Source organism: Triplophysa rosa, linkage group LG16 (genome assembly GCF_024868665.1).
Source record: "Triplophysa rosa linkage group LG16, Trosa_1v2, whole genome shotgun sequence".
In the NCBI taxonomy this organism is placed as follows: Eukaryota; Metazoa; Chordata; class Actinopteri; order Cypriniformes; family Nemacheilidae; genus Triplophysa; species Triplophysa rosa.
In genome coordinates, this window is record NC_079905.1 from 4789631 (window position 1) to 4807015 (window position 17385).

Sequence of the window (17385 nt, forward strand, 5' to 3'; positions counted from 1 at the left end):
ACAATTGACTAAATTCAGGTTTTAAATGCCAGTTTATTCAGAATGGAAGACACCAGACCCAATATCAGACATTAGTACAGTACTTTAGAATATCTGTGACCGTCAAATCACAAAGTAACATGACAAAGGCAAGGAACACGTGACATATCTTTCATCATAGATCAGACAATACCATCATTTAAAAGTAATTGATAACAAGCAAAGCGTAGCACCAGGTTTGGAAACAATTTGAAATAGCATTCATTGTCTTACACAACTGTCATTGTTTTATTAAAACAATCGAATTGATCATTTTTCAATCTGATCTCACAAAATTCATCAAACTGCTTTTACATCACACATTTAAGAACCAAGTGTTACCGCATTTCAAACATATTTTTATCTTCAACATAAGCACCAAAATCCAGTTTCAAAGAAATCACCCCTTGCTTAATACATAGCAAAGTTTTGTTCATAGGATACAATATAGAGCATTGCCATTTAATGACAGGGTTTTGAAGCCATCATAATGACCACATATGTAAATGGTGTATTCAACAGTCTATCAGAGCAGTCTGAAATGCAACCAGTTTCAATCCAAGTAGTGTGTGACAATAAGCACCAAAAAATGTCTGCATTGAACAGTTGACCAGCAAAAAACCTGAAGAGGTTTTCAAGGACACGGCTCTGCAAATGTGTATAAAACAGAAATAGTGATACTCGAAAGGTATTGTGTACAGCATGTCTTTGTGAACGAGTAGAAGACAAGTTTTACATCAGCAATATCCATTGAAGCACCCATTTGCTGTTAATGCTGGTTTGTAAAATGAAAACCGTCTGTGTCAGTTCAGGTGAGGTACATTAACTCGTGCTCTTTATCAATATTGAAACGACAAATCAAGTAAAGGATTGGTTGGGGGGAAGTTTATCCCAACTTAGAAACCATCTAAGAGAGATACTGATAGCATACATCACAACTGTAATGAAGAACTGTACGCGAGCGTGAAGAGATTCTGATATCCCCTGACAGACTTGACTGCTGAGTTCATGTCGACTTAAAATAATGCAACATTTAAAACGAGTTGTAAAAAACTGCACATAAACAATGAAAATACAATATAACCAAAACAAAAAACAATACTCCATAGAAAAGTAATCTTCAATACTGAACACATAAATTAAGCTACTGTTGTAACCATCCCTCCTTCATTTTCACCTGTCACCCTTCTTTTTTAAAATCAGACTGATAAGAGGGATGTGAAGATGGAACAAAGGAGGACAAGCACCAGAATAAAGGAATATTTCATTGTTACATACGAGTAAACCAATCAGCAACATTTGTGGCATATTTATTTTATGGAAAAACGTTTAGTCACCCCTTATTTACATAAAAATAAAGTTACAATAAAGCACCTATAATGTAAGATAATCAGGGCCACTTCATAAAGGTTAAGTTAAAAACAATTTGTCTGTATTTTAATCTTTATAGACTGGCCCATTCACTTCATTTATGTGCTTCCCTGAAATCTTCATTTTTAAATAAACAAGGGATGAGTAGAAATGATTTGATGTGGAAATCATAATAGGCCATAAATGCTGTTTATTAAGCTTAACTTGTATCACACCTGAAATATTAATTTAAGCAGAGAATAGATCTATATTAGTGTCTACGGAGAGCATTAAAACACAACCATTGCTTGCTTCTCCCTCTAAATCCCTCTTTGTGAAATCTGTTTTGCATGTTCATTTTTTCTTTCGCTCTTGTGAACATCTTGGGCAGTACCTGTAGAAAACAAAGAAATAACCGAATAAAGATCATATTGAAATATACACTTTATCAAAAACAAATCACAATCACATGGGTACTAACCATTTTCCTCTGGGCTTGGTGGTCAGTCCAACGCAGGCAAAATGGAACCACTCAATAGAACACTAAAGAGATAAACACAATTAAATGGTTTACATTTAAATTGGATAACGAACGCATCTCACATTCCAGGCTACAAAACAAGTACTTACGTCTGTATTGTCACAGCCAATCATTTCTCCATATGAGACCTGGTGGCAGAGGCAATATGTGGGTTCATTGGGGTCCACAGGCATGTCCAACACATCTGAGGGATGCACGTTCCCAAAGTTCACAGCCGGAGTGGAAAACTCGGAGCTAGAAGGTGAAAAAAACAAGTAAAAAGGAATTCCACTTTTTGTTACATCTGGCGGTAGGATTTGTTTTGCGCACTTTTATTGACTGAGACAGGACAAAGGGGTCAAATTATTTTTGAGGAGAGAGATAAATGTAATAGGATAGAATGCTAATAGGATTGTAAGGCTAACTGCCTTTTGTGTTTTACTGGAATAGTAAATACATATAGTTATTCAATATTTGATCCAACATTTAAGTGACGTTAAAACAGTGCTTATGTGTTTCTCACCCTTGTGAGAGTTTGACCTTCTTCTGCCCATTCTTTGAGCTGCAGTCATCGTCAGAGCTCTTGACCTTTGACCTGGTGCGAGTGACCTCCTTCTTCTTGGGTCCACGATGGTCACCTTTAAAAAACCAAACAAACAATCAATTGACATCACTGGTGATGTGCAGAGGCCATCAGATAGATGTGCACATACTGAAACGTAAAAAAACCCCGCTATAACAACCAATTCACAGCATAACACTCACTCTTGTTGCTCTTACTGGAGGCTGAGTCGTAATCGGTGCTCTCTATCTGTTTCTCCTTCAGGTCAGCCTCAAAGCGAGCCAGGTCTGTATCCAACCTCCGGATATGCTTATCCACCTAAAATGCACAGAATAAATGAGCTGTCCTTCAAAGTTCAAAAGCAAGACATCAATTCTTGTGTATAAAGCAAAACACAATTATACATTAGGAAAATATATACTTAACAAAATGAGGGCTGCAAAAATATGTATGTCTATTAAATTGGAATGACCGGTTTGCAGCTAATTCTTATAAATATGCTGGACATGGAGCGTTGTTATGATCATGTCATGTTGACCGTAATATGACTAATATTACATGCCAATGAGACAATTTCAGACCAACCATCTCATAAGTCTGCATCGCAAGCTGGACCTTGTCATCTCCAAACTCTTTACACTTCCCATAAGACTGCTGGATCTGTCTTAACAGCGACAGCTTCTGTTCAGATGACAGAGTCCTAGCGTTGGCTGTGTATTCCCGAGCCAGAGAATCAATCTGTCCTTTTAGATCTAGAGGAAAAAATACAATAACTTCAAAAGGGATGCATTATTCCACATATGATCTGCCATGAAATAAAAAGGTAAACATTTACAAATTTATTTTTGCAAGATCAGCAAATTGGACACACCCTCTGTTCTCTGATCCAGATCCCGCATCAGCTGGAAGTTCCTCTGCAGTTCAAACGGGAGATTCTCTATGCCTGAAAAGATCAAGTGATTCATTCACACTTTATCATCATAACAAACAAGATCATAACGCTATCTATGCGTATTTAAAAGCTAGAGTAAACAATCATCTCCACATTTTTGACCGAAAGCCTGTCACAAGCTGCTTTTAATTTGAAAACAATCTGTTCATTTACATTATTGAGTGTTACAGCTATATTACATTGATCGGTACCACACCCACATATTAAAGCTACAAAAAGCCATCCACATCACCATAGTGTTAATCTACAGTTAACCCGTTAGCATCGAACCACAATAACCTTAAATACGTCCTCTTTATTGACGTTTGTTTGTTTTCTTAGACGTTAAACATTTCTGTGTGTATGATAATAACATACATGCTAAATAATAAGATCGCGGGAGATATCTGTTGTGTCGCATTTAGACTAAAAAGACAACATTCTTACTGTCCAGATAGTGTTCTAGATACATTCCAGCCGCCATCTTGACAAACACAAACAAAGGTTCTTCCGGTCTTACCGGAAGTCCTCTGACGGAGGAGGTGCGCGGGGGTTGTTGCTAGAAGGGATACAGCTTCAGCCGGAAGTGGTGCAAAATCTCGCCATATAATTACAATAAATTACATTAGCTAACGCCTACACCTACCCCAACCCTAAACCTAACCTACAATAATAAAAAAAACATTAATCAACTGATTTCAGCGGGACAAAAATTATGCGGTATTGAAGTGCGCATGCCCAGTGGAGGTAGTTGTATCCCTTGTAGTCAAAACCGTGTGCGGGGGCGTTAGAGTGAGTCTGTTGACCCCTTTCATGTACACGGTGGGCTTTGAAAGTATGTTGAAACAGAATATAACTCTTTAGATGTTCAGTGGCGTTTCTGTGGTTATCAGAACCAAATGAATAGCATTTCAAAAAAGATACTTTATATATGCCTACTATAGTATAAAATAATGTTAATACTTTATAATAAGATTGTACATTATTTAATGCATTACCTAACATATTTACTCATCTGAATATTAATTTCAACATTCATATTTTTGAATGTCCAGTTTATGAAATTTTGCAGCATCTAGCGGTGAGATTGCGAATTGCAGAGATTCCGACGGCTCACTCCACCCCCCTCCCTTTTGAATCACTATGGTGGCTGACACAGGACATATGCCGTGTCTAGTTTTGGAAGGCTGCGTCCTCCGGAGGTCTCATTTGAAGGCTGTTACATCATCGAGGCTGCCTAGTTTCATAAAAGCAGGTAGGACACTCAGTATGCACCCTTCGAATGCGACCTACTTTCACGAGAATTCAGAGGACACGTGAGGTGTATCCTTCGTTGCTAGAGATAACCCACAATTCTTTGCGTCGGCCAACCTCTGTTATTTGAATAAACTGCAGCAGATGCACATTCAGTCAAATATGTGGTGTTTAAATGTTAACAGTTTGCAATTTCACGTTTTTTGAATCTTAGCAGGCATATGTAGTACATCGGTTTAAAGCGTTTAGTGATTTTTAAACGTTTTAAAACAGTAAGGCAAATTTTTTTACATTTGTTTAACTCTTTTAGCATTGTTTAGGGTAGAAAGTAACCAACTTATTATCTCTTAAAATCATGTAGAAATCCTTTTAATTAACATGACAGGTGTGCAACGTATTGTCATAGCAACGTGGTACTTCCTGTTTCCTTTTCTGCCAGTATGTCCTAGAAGGACGTCTCGTTTAATTCTAAATTGAGGATACGTATACCGCATCCTTAGAGGATGAGACCTTCGGAGGACACAAGGACACAGCTTAAGATGTCGTCACGTTTTCGCTTCTTTGTCAAAGAAGATAAGGTATTTACGAAACGCACTCTATAGAGAAGTTTGTCTGTTTAGGGCTACTGTAGAAACAACATGATGAATTCCATGTAAGGGGATGTAGATAGGAGTAGCTCATTCTAAGGTAATAAAAACATAAGGCTTCATTATGTAATGTCTTTATACACCTATAAAGACATAATTATGTATATTATATTGCATTACTGTCAATAGATCCTCCAAAAAATGACACACTGGACCTTTAAGTTTGTTTTGATAATGTTGTTAAATATCGCTCTACCCAACGTGCTGTTTGCTTTTATCACAAGCAGAGGGCAGCACAGTCTATAGTCTTTATAATGTTTGGTAAAACCTCGAGATTGAACTCTAGGGAGTGCCAGTCTGTAGGCAATCTCTCTCTCTCAGTTCAGTCATTATCTCAATAAACACATTACCGAAGGGAAGCTGACAGCCAGACAACAATACAACAGTTAAGATGTGACAGTTTTGTGCAGAATGGAAGGGACACTCAATCTCATTTAAACAAGAGCTGGCACGATGTTTCCACCCACAGGACAGCCAAAAGAACATCATTTCTGCTGCTTTCCCATCTGAGACACAAGTCTAAACAGGTTTCCGCCTTATTTTAAAACCTGGCCGCATTGTCATACTCGCATATGCATCGCAGGCTGCTTAGTCTGGTAGGCACGCCACTGTGAATCAGCTGTGCTGCTGAGTCAGATTTTCTTAAACAGCGGTAGATGAGCATAATTAAGATCTTGCGAGATGATCACTTGCCAAGGACAATTTCAGAGGTGCTAATTGCATGCAAATGTATGTTTGCATTTTGTTCTTTTAAAGCAAGTATTTCGAACGTGTATTTCGATCAAGCAGGCTTAGAATAAACGTTGCTCTAGCTGTGACTGGTATAATTTCGCCTGGCTAACGCCTACATATCACATATAAAGTTAAGGCCGTGCTCCCTGTTTAGGGAGCGTTGTCAGTGGTCTCCCTCAAGAAGAAATTACTGAGGCAATGCTAATAAGCATTTGTGCTCCCTTGGGCATATTAAGAAAGAACACAAGAACTATTTTCTAGACATAGTAATCATAAAAAGCCCACGGCACTCATTATGGATAGCATGCCATCATGTTATTTAAGTGATTTGGTTTTTACTGTTATTACCGCTGGGGACTTTAGGGGGAAGACGTTGTTTACAGGAAATGCATGTTATGTGTTTTGTCCCTCTGGATTTGGCAAATTGATGCCACTAGCAGTCAATGACTAAACTGAACTGTGAAATAGCTATAGATAATTACTCATTAAAAAAACTCAAATAATAAAAAAAACTAAGCCTTCATTCAGCTAAGAAGTCTGGTGTTTCTTAAAAGGTGATTTATTCATGTTTCTTTTAAAGTTGATACCGTTTCTACATAAAAGTTATAGTAATTTACTGTTAAATCATTTTGGAAATGGAAATTCTGTGTGTTCTTATAGCACATGTACTTGTCTCTGTTTTAGGTGAATCATAAGCCAAACTCACAGCTGGACAGCTGCAGGTCTGACTTTGGCTTAATGGTTGAGGCAAAATCAGTGGCATTCACAAGTAAGTCAACAAAATTTATGAATGAATCTTTAGCCAAACATTACCTTTATTACCTGCATAAACATGTTTATACGGCAGGAGTCAGCTCAACCAAACTTCTGTCATGTCATAATTTTTACATTGGTGAGTGACCTAAAATCAGCTTGTTTTGTCTCTATATCTCATCTTCAGGCTCCTGAAAACACCTGAGCTCTGGTTTGGCATAATACTCAAAAATGATGACCACAGCCATAGCCGGACAGTGGTGGGACACAGCAAACAATACATGATGTCATAATTTTACTGCCTGTCTGATTGCCTGGTTGGTTGTACTTGTTGAACTTGTAGCTCGGGTAACTTCAAATTGTAATGTATTTTTATATATTTTTTATATTTATAATTTATATATAACCTATTCAGTTTTTTCTAACATTTCTATTGCTTTTGAGCTTAAATGTGCTAAAACTTTTTTCTTTTATTTATGCCTCTGTTTGGGTCTAATATGTTTTTTCTGTAAAGCTGCTTTGCAACAATGCAAAATTGTGAAAGGAACACAATGTTAGTATATATATTGCAATGCATTTTATGTTTTATGTTCTCAGCAGTACGAAATAAATGTATTATTTGGTTTACATGACATTTACATTTGTTGTTTTAAAACTATAAAACATCTTAAAATGCTGAAAAATAAAAGTAGATAAAATATCTAACAGAATAAATAACAATGATAATAAATAAATAATATATCATAAATCAATTTATTCATAAAAATAACTAAATAAAACCCCTACTGTCTTCTGATAATAAAACGGTTCTTTATGGAACCTTATAAAAAGGGTATATAGCACCAAAAAGGGTTCTGTTATTGTTACAAGCCCTGTTTTGGTGCTATTTAGAACCATTTTTCTTAAAGAGTGTACATATATTGTAATATCAAAATTTGCCTTAACAGTCAAAGTGGTTACAAACTCTCTCTCTCGCTGCCTCCCTACATGCGCTTTTGAGTGATTAATTTCATAGGCTTTATGCCGAACATCACATGCAGAAACCAGAAAACATCTCTCATGGCATCCGGTTCTGGTGTTTTGTATGTACAAATAAAATGCCTTTAAGAAAAGATAGATACCAAATATTAGCTTAATCAATTGACATAATACATGCAGAGTGATATTTAAACGTTTTTTGTATTTCTTTTCATTGACATTTCAATATAAAAATAGAATGAAATGCTAAAAATAAAAACAACAAGGTTGATTAGCTGATTACCTCAAAAATCAATAGATATTGCTTTCTCCGACACGTTTTCCGGTTTGGTCATGTGATGTTCAACATATACCCTATTGACCAAATAAAAGCAAAAACACTAAAGCAACAAAATTAAAGATAGATTTGACTAATAGCATTATTTACATTTATTTATTTGGCATATGCTTTTATCCAAAGCGACTTACAGTTGAGGAAAACAACAAGCGATTAGTATGTAAGGCATTACACACAAGAAGTGCAGTAATAGCCTACAAAGTTTCAACATTAGGATGATATAAGCAAGCATACAGAGAAAATAAGGAAATAAGAGATCAGGCTTTATTTCTTAAAGATTTAGTTCAAGATTTATTTCTTAAAACAAAACAAATCCATAGAGATTGTGTAATATTGTTATAGCGTATTCTTTTGGCTATGATAATTGTGTGCTTAAAAAAAAACGTGACAGCCCTACTTGAACCAACACTAAGTTTTGTTATGGCACGTGCAGATGGTCATACGGACATCAATGACCAAAAGATTTGAATCGGAAAAAAATGCTTAGATTGGTCCAACATGGAGTTATTGATCGTGGCCAGTAAAGCTGGGCCAGAACAGAGCTCTCTGTCTGAATTAAAGCTCTGTTGGTGGAAGACAGGGTTGATGTACTCACACTGTGCAAATGTAGAGGGAAGAAATTGGATTTGTAGCAGCCGTACTGCCGTTTGCAATGGGGATTGTCGAGAGTATTTTTGCACATCATCATGCCTTCTATAACACATTAGAAGGTCAGTACATGTTCAGTGCTATTTTTAGTTATGCAATTAGCATAACAGTATATGCTAATGGCAGGTTATACAACTAGTTAATGTAGTGTAACGGCATGGTTCAATTAAATGTTTATACAGTATATAAGTTATGTAATGAGATAGACAGACAGAAAGCGAACACAGTAGATAGATTCTTTGTTTATCTTTAAGATTTCTTGCAGTTGTATGATGTTTAGGTAATGTTTTGTAAGAAATGTAAGAATTACTAAAGTAACATACAAATAATTAAACAAATATTAATAGAAGCTTAAAGCAAAACAAACGTGCTAAAAACAATAGATAGTTTATTAGTATGTGCAACCTTTAGCGACACATCGTGTATGCACAGACAGACAGACACATCACAAGGGAGACATTGGAGCTCACAGCCTCGAAGTGAATTTGATTTCTGTAGCTGCTTTGAAAATGAGAGATGGGGTGGAGAAATGGAGAGAGATAGAGAAAGCGAGAGTGAGAAAAGCATGACTCACTCTTTCAGAGAGCCTCCTGTATTTTCAGGCAAGCTGTCGGGTGCATAAATAAATGATGATATGGTGTCCCGATGTTGGTTTTGTGATGTCAGGATAGGCCCTCTCTCTCTCTCTTCCTCTCCATTTATCTCTCTCGGGATCAGGTGGATGCCTGTTTCGTATTAGGGAAGGTTGAGTCATTGGATCATGTATGAAAACACTTTGTAATGTATTTGTAAGTGTCTACACTGTTGAATGTATAGAGCAATGTTTGCTGTATCATAAAGATCGTCTGGCAGAGCTTGACGCTAGCAACACTAAGGTTATGGATTTGATATCTACAAAATGCATGGCCAAATAAAATGATGGCTTAATGCACTGTGAATTAGAGAAACTCAAATGCATACAGTACATGTGTGTCGGGTATAGATAAAAGCAAGCTGTTAACCATTATATTAATACCAAATAAATAATGTAGTCTTGATATGATAACATAACAGCTGATAATTCAAAGTGAACGTGGTAATTAGACATTTTAAAGATTGCGGTTCATTTCAAAATACATTATCGCAAAAGGGAAAAGCAGTGAACCCTGGCATTTGTTTGGACAGCTCCCCTGTAATATTCCCACTTGTGCGCATACTTCATCCGTTCTTCCTCCTCCCGTCACTTCTTTCCTCTCCTTGCTCCTGCTCTGTCCTCCTCCATACTAATTCAGCCTCACAGTCCTTAATACGATTCAAAGCACAGATCTCGGGTTAGCCCTCACTATATTGCTCTCCAGAGGTTCTTCTCCGGGTGCACGCGGTGACAGAATTTGTTTGAAAAAGCCCAGGAAGGAACATTTTCTGGCTCGATTGAGGCAGGGCGAGTGCGCATGTACGATCCGGACAGCGAGTGTTTATAGTCAAGGTTACAGATCTCCACGGACACACCAGGCATGACAAGCAAACAAGATGAGCCGGCGCAGGCTTTTCCGAACGTCTGAACTCTTTGATTTTAGCACGAGGGCACGAGAACCAAGGGTGGAAGGAGGCAGAGAGGGGAGAGGAGAGATTAGGAGGGATAAATAGATGTTTGTGCATGCTTTGAAGAGTGCAAGCGCAACAGGAAAACACAGAGGGAGGGGCGAGAGAGTCGGGTGGGGAGACAGATGCACTGCATTGTCAAAGCATAATGGAGAGAGAGAGAGAGAGAGAGAGAGATGAATTGAAAGCGATTGATTTTTAGTGACTGGGAACTTCAGGAAATTGTGTATAACTTCTGATCAAATGCAACACGTACATACGCATTTAAACTGACTTCAGTGGTAACTGCTGTTCTCATTGACATTTTTTTCAATGTCATCATGATACCATCGATTGCCAAGAGATGTGCCATCACACAGGAGACCACATTTCACAGACACATTCTCACCGTTTCACAGACACACTGACTTAGTGACTGACTAAACTCAGATATCTCTCTAGTGAGAGAATGTGGGGAGAGGGGGGTGCCTGTGAGGCAAGGAGGGAGGGTGGATGACGGCGAGAGTGTGTCAGAGCCACACACACACACGCTCGCTCGCGCACAGCTTTATTGAGACAGGAGGGGACAGAGTCAGACGTGAAGAAGATGATGCGGAGCGAGAGAGCAGGAAAGAATGACTACTGAGCGGGTGGCTCGTCCTTGTTCACAAACCGGCTCTCGCTGAGACACCATGGGCTGCATCGGCTCCCGCACCATCAGTAAGACCCTCTTCCTTTGATTTCATCTCTTTTGCAGGTCTAAAGCAGCCGGGGTAGTGGAGCGATAGCCGATGCTCACACCCCCCCCTCATAGGGGAAATGTGTGTGTTTCTATGGAAACCTTTTGGTGAAGGGCCGTTTGTCCTCCAAGCTTTGACGGCCATTCGACACGCTGCTCGTGGAAAGCCGGGATAGAGGTGGTGCTTCTGAATGTTGTGTACTTCTCGTGTGTGTGGAATTGATATCTATGTGTCCGTGTGCATGCAAGTGGAGGTGTTAGACTGATTACATCAAAGAAATAGGGATGGAGAGGAATCTAAACATCTTTCTTTTTGCAAGATGAGGGTCACAAGGATGACTCAAATAATGGATGGCTTTCGTGCTTGATCTCGCCATAGTCTCGTGCTGGGTCATCTCGGAGCCGTTTGCGTAAAAATAGCAGCAGTTCACAGGTCTGCGCGCGCTGTGTTCATAGTCCATGCGCGCACTCGCTCGCTCACCCGCATGCATGCATCACTTCAGTTACTGAAGTTCGCAGAAGAGGGTGTTGTTCAGGACGAGAGGTGCAAGATCTAACCGCGCAATTACGCGCACACGCGGCTAAATGTGGTTCGCGCGTACAGACGCTCAGGTGTTACACGAGGCCGGTGGACGCGCCGCACATGTAGGTCAAATTGAGCAAAGTCAACGGTGCCGCCGGGCACCTGTTCCCGCCAAACTCCGTGGACGCGCGTTAACGCAATTCCGCCGATGACAAATTGCGGGTGTTTTGGCGCGATTAATATTCCGCTCTAAGCATGAGACGACAGCAGGCTGCCAACCTCGGAGAAAAATCACAAGTTTTTGTCTTTATAACGTGTTTTTTGGGGTTTGGATAGAAGATACTAATAAAAGTCGTTTTGCATTAGTCGAGGGCGCACGAACAGAGCCCTCGCGCACACTTTGATAAATAAAAGAACGCTGCTGTATTTGACCTTTGGTTGTCATTGAGCTATAACCCCCACAGTGCACGTGTGGTTCGAAAACTGAGGTTTCCAGTGCATCAAAAGCAATCGAAGCCCCTCAGCAAAAAGTGTCAAAGTGGGGCATATTGGCTAATTAGGGAACCCCTTATCTGTTTCCTCTCACAGAAATAGCCGGTAATCCAATGATTTTATACTGAAAAAGCAAATATCTCAAAACTTGCTAGGCTGCTGAGACTGGTTGGATACCTGAGAGGTGCTCTGGGGAGGAGCGTGGATGGCATATTTAGTGTGTTCGGCTATAAATAGAATCTACAGTGACCGAAAAGAAGAGCAGAGAGGACGAAGATGCATGCAAATAATATGGGTCAAGTGCCTGATGTTGGTTTGCAATAGCTCACCCCTTTACTTAAAGCAAGCTGGGTAAATATACGCCCCGCTGATCTGTTGCACTGATGCTCTTAATGGCTAAATCCAAGGCCCTGTTATTGATTTTTGGTTATTCTTGACTCTCAGGCTCACAAAGTGAATTGTGGCTATTGCTAGAAATAGGAACATTCCTAGGTCTACATTGATCATCACACTGGAGACTTTACAGATCCTGTAGCAGTTCAATGCATATATTGCATTTGAATTAAACTTGGAAGGTCATGTATTTTTATGTGACTTTATATGGCATCTTTAAGACTTTAAAGCAGCTCTGTAGAAGTACAGAGGTGACTGTGGCTCCAGTCACAGAACGGTGTAATTTTAGAATGTAATGTTTTTTTGTAGCCACAACCTTTAAAGGCCACTACGAATCTTGAATTTGGTGGCAGACCGTAAAGGGCGAACGCAATTACCTAATCATATATTAAAACAGAAATACCCTGTTGCAGGTTTCATTAACTGGACATAAAAAAACACCTCACTGGCTTTTCTCATTAACGTTGTTATGCTTTCTATGTTGTCGTGCATGTTAGCTAATTATACTCTTCTCTACTTCATTTGGCATTAAGGGTCAATCTTAAAACCAAGAAATTTCTAATAAAAGAATGACTGCATGACAAGACACATGAAAAATGTGATATAAATAAAATCGAGGTTATCACAAAAATATTATTTTGAACTTTTCCTAAATACATGCACAAATACTGTTGTATTGCTTAAAAGTCTATATGAACTTGTTTTCTTTGCAGTATTTGAGGTCTGAAAAATGAACATCTTTCTTCAAATAAATGCAATAATGAAACAAAAATGATACTTTTACTTAAACATACCTACAAATAGTAAATTCAGAAAAACGAAAAATACCTTTGAAATGGTCTCTTCATTTTTTCCGCTGTAGTAGATATGCATGAAGGTGTATTTGTTTGTCACAGATTGTTCTGTGAGATATTTTGTGTGGGTGGGTTTTGCAGGGTGCATCAGGGCATCAGGTTGGTGGCTCGGATCTTGGCACTAATGCCAATGTTTGCGTTCGGCTGCTCTCTGTGCGTGTTTGTTCTAGGCGATTGCGTTACTCAGGGATGCCTCTTTGTATTGATTTAATTTCGAGCTCTAAAAGAGGGACATGCAGACTGACATACAGATGGTCTCTGCACCTTTTCTCACACAATCAGTCTCTTGTCCCTGTGTGTGGTAGTTTGCATGTGATTCCATGATCCCGCTTGTGTGATGACAGACACGGTCCAAGGTGACTTCATGTCTTACTGTGATAGAGAGATTTTAGTCTTCGAGGTGGAGGGGACAGAACAGCAGAGAGAGAGAGAGAGACCGCAAAGAATGAGTCAGACGAGAAGAGGGAACTTGGGAGAGAAAGAGGGTGATGAAAGCAGAGGAAGTGACAGCAGGAAGTTCTCAAATGTCTTTTGGTGAATTTGTACCTGCCACCGAAGGCCAGATTTACATTTTTGCGCGTGTGACCCTCAGGTCTCTTTTTCGACGGGATGTTGACATCCAGTTTTACTCAGCCAATCATTCAGACGGATTCTTCTTGTCGGCACATGCTTAACATCAACAACATAAGCACTTGCATACAGTAGTTATTAACTGTTAACCATTGCACACTCGATTTTACTCCATATGCAGCGTTGCATATAACAGAATAGGTTTCATTTTATAGTTATTGTTTATTTTCTTGTAATTGATTCTTATTTGTATGTGACATGTTCTGTTACAGTTTGGGATTTATTTTGTTTTCTATGTCCATCTCTTCACTGTCCCTGCTTTTTCCACTTACTGTATGTTCTCAGGGTCTCTTTTTGTGTGTTATTGTGTCCCCTCACGGTCAGTTTGTTTGATTATGTTGTCTGTGCTCTCTCACTGTGACTGTTATTTTTCAGAGAATGTCTCTTCTATGTGACTCTGTGCTCTTTCTATGACTGTGATCTTTCCCTCTGTGACTGTGCTCTCCATCTCCATGCTTTCTCTCTGTTACTCTCTGCTGTATGTTGTGCTCTCAGTATGAGTCTCTGACTCTCGATCTTTCTTTGCCTTGGTGCTCTCTTTCTGTGATTGTAAGCTTTCGTTGTGCCTCTCTTTTGACTTCCTCACTCTCTCTGTGAGTTGCTGCTTTCAATATTCAGTTCATATTGCTTTATTAACATGACATATCGCCATTGGACTCTCTTTGACTCCGCTGCCTCATTCTTTAACTGTTCTGTCTTGGTGACTCCTTGTTGTCTCTCTTTAACTGTGCTCTTGCTGTGACTCTCTGCTGCATCTCAGCTGTCTCGCTCTCTCTAACTGTGATCTCATTGTGACCCTCTGTTGCCCCTCTCTCTAACTGTGTACTATGTGTCTGTCTCTCTGTAACTGTCCTCTGTGACTCTCTGCTGCTTCTCTCCCTTACTGTGATGTCTGTGTGACTCTGTGCTGTCTCTCTCTTACTGTGCTCTCGCTTTGCGTCTCCGCTGTCTCTCTCTTCTGTCTTTCTCTCTAACTGTGTTCTCACTGTCACTTTCTGCTGTCTCCTTCTCTAACTGTGCTGTCTCTTTGACTCTCTGCTGTCTTTCTCTCTTACTGTGCTCTCTTTATGACCCTCTGCCATCTCTCTCTCTAACGGTGGTGTCTTTCTCTCTCTAAGTTAACTTCTCACTGTTATTCTCGGCTGTGTTTCTCCCTAACTGTGCTGTCTTTGCAACTCTCTGCTGTCTCTCTCGCTATAACTGTGCTGTCTTTGTGACTCTTCTGTCTTTCTCTCTAACTGGGCTCTCACTGTTAAAGGGAACCCGGTGTATAGAGAGATGTATGGCTTAATGCGTTGTAATAGCCTTACACTACTAGCATTTGTCGTTAGAAACACATCAAATATTTTTCCCTAAATGTAATACTCATTTTAACCTAAGGAGGCCGCCATGTTCTTTTTCGATGACGTAAACTGGTTGCACGCACAGCTAGGCAGCCAAACTAAACACCGACACACGAATCAGTTCTTCAGTAAATATAAGGTTCTGTAGGATAATATATATATATATATATATATATATATATACACTCACCTAAAGGATTATTAGGAACACCATACTAATACGGTGTTTGACCCCCTTTCGCCTTCAGAACTGCCTTAATTCTACGTGGCATTGATTCAACAAGGTGCTGAAAGCATTCTTTAGAAATGTTGGCCCATATTGATAGGATAGCATCTTGCAGTTGATGGAGATTTGTGGGATGCACATCCAGGGCACGAAGCTCCCGTTCCACCACATCCCAAAGATGTTCTATCGGGTTGAGATCTGGTGACTGTGGGGGCCATTCTAGTACAGTGAACTCATTGTCATGTTCAAGAAACCAATTTGAAATGATTCGAGCTTTGTGACATGGTGCATTATCCTGCTGGAAGTAGCCATTAGAGGATGGGTACATGGTGGTCATAAAGGGATGGACATGGTCAGAAACAATGCTCAGGTAGGCCGTGGCATTTAAACGATGCCCAATTGGCACTAAGGGGCCTAAAGTGTGCCAAGAAAACATCCCCCACACCATTACACCACCACCACCAGCCTGCACAGTGGTAACAAGGCATGATGGATCCATGTTCTCATTCTGTTTACGCCAAATTCTGACTCTACCATTTGAATGTCTCAACAGAAATCGAGACTCATCAGACCAGGCAACATTTTTCCAGTCTTCAACTGTCCAATTTTGGTGAGCTCGTGCAAATTGTAGCCTCTTTTTCCTATTTGTAGTGGAGATGAGTGGTACCCGGTGGGGTCTTCTGCTGTTGTAGCCCATCTGCCTCAAGGTTGTGCGTGTTGTGGCTTCACAAATGCTTTGCTGCATACCTCGGTTGTAACGAGTGGTTATTTCAGTCAAAGTTGCTCTTCTATCAGCTTGAATCAGTCGGCCCATTCTCCTCTGACCTCTAGCATCAACAAGGCATTTTCGCCCACAGGACTGCCGCATACTGGATGTTTTTCCCTTTTCACACCATTCTTTGTAAACCCTAGAAATGGTTGTGCGTGAAAATCCCAGTAACTGAGCAGATTGTGAAATACTCAGACCGGCCCGTCTGGCACCAACAACCATGCCACGCTCAAAATTGCTTAAATCACCTTTCTTTCCCATTCTGACATTCAGTTTGGAGTTCAGGAGATTGTCTTGACCAGGACCACACCCCTAAATGCATTGAAGCAACTGCCATGTGATTGGTTGATTAGATAATTGCATTAATGAGAAATTGAACAGGTGTTCCTAATAATCCTTTAGGTGAGTGTATATATATATGTGTGTGTAACAATGTTCACAGCAAGGAAGAAGGAGGAGGGAACCGGCGAACGTTGAACAACAAAACTTTAATAAAATAAACAAACAACAAAACGAAAGTAAAATGCACAGATAATAAAACATAACGTAAAGTCCAGGCCTGGTTCTCTCTCGTCCTTTACTGTTGTCGATCCTCATTTTATATAATGCTAAAAGATGAAAGAAAATAAAGACGCTATTTGGTGTATTTTCCTACATTTTAATATTGTTTGTCAGAAACAACACAAACATGCATGTTAATAACCCAAATAATTTCGAATTTGTTATATACACAATGTTTTAGCCATTATACAATGCATTTTATCCAGATTTGACTTTTTGATGTTGATTTATCAACATCAGTAGCCTAATGTTATTGTCTTCTCTCCCTCGGTCATTAGCTGATGGGGGCTAATATTCACGTGTGCTCTAATACAGAATAAATAACCAAACCGCAAGCATTGAACAGACGTCCCTGTGTGTTTGTATATCTGATCTTATGTTTTACGTGTCATATTTTACTGTTATATATGGAAAACGTGTGTGCTTCGCTGTTGCGAAAGAGAACAGGTTTAGGTCGCAACCATTTGACATCACGGATTCTGACGCAAAAAAATGGCGGCCTCCAAGTAAAAATATTTTTTCAAAGTTTATGAATACTGTGACAGTTACACTGTTTTTCTATTTC

At 39.5% G+C, this 17385-nt stretch overlaps 2 protein-coding genes across 7 annotated transcripts in view; one reads left to right on the forward strand and one right to left on the reverse strand.

Annotated features, from left to right (window-relative positions):
• Positions 1-1562: 1562 nt before the first annotated feature.
• Positions 1563-3906, reverse strand: ing4 (inhibitor of growth family, member 4). Of its 2 annotated transcripts, none has more exons than XM_057354742.1 (8): positions 3829-3906; positions 3322-3393; positions 3036-3202; positions 2654-2768; positions 2412-2526; positions 1999-2143; positions 1850-1911; positions 1563-1762 (listed from the first exon to the last, which is right to left on the reverse strand). In XM_057354742.1, the coding sequence occupies exons 1-8, from the start codon at positions 3863-3865 to the stop codon at positions 1723-1725; spliced, it is 753 nt and encodes a 250-aa protein (XP_057210725.1). In that variant the 5' UTR covers positions 3866-3906; the 3' UTR covers positions 1563-1722. The 2 variants fall into 2 exon arrangements, with proteins under 2 accessions (XP_057210725.1, XP_057210724.1); XM_057354741.1 differs by having other exon boundaries at positions 3760-3854.
• Positions 3907-10790: 6884 nt separating this feature from the next.
• Positions 10791-17385, forward strand: part of fam131ba (family with sequence similarity 131 member Ba) — a 29174-nt gene continuing 22579 nt past the window's right edge. For 2 of the 5 annotated variants that reach the window (XM_057355170.1, XM_057355171.1), the window contains exon 1: positions 10791-11010. In XM_057355170.1, the coding sequence (XP_057211153.1) occupies positions 10983-11010 (28 nt within the window). In that variant the 5' untranslated portion in view covers positions 10791-10982. The remainder of the gene's footprint in view (positions 11011-17385) is intronic. The other 3 variants (XM_057355172.1, XM_057355175.1, XM_057355173.1) reach the window with 2 other exon arrangements.

What these genes read in the sequence shown, in the direction of transcription:
- ing4 (XM_057354741.1), bottom strand. Translation starts at nt 3,802, where the DNA reads ATGCGACACAACAGATATCTCCCGCGATCTTATTATTTAGCAT. An exon ending in TCTGGATCAGAGAACAGAGG is followed by an intron (nt 3,203 to 3,321) that starts GTGTGTCCAATT and finishes TTTTTCCTCTAG; the next exon opens with ATCTAAAAGGACAGATTGAT. An exon ending in CTCCAGTAAGAGCAACAAGA is followed by an intron (nt 2,527 to 2,653) that starts GTGAGTGTTATG and finishes GGTTTTTTAAAG; the next exon opens with GTGACCATCGTGGACCCAAG.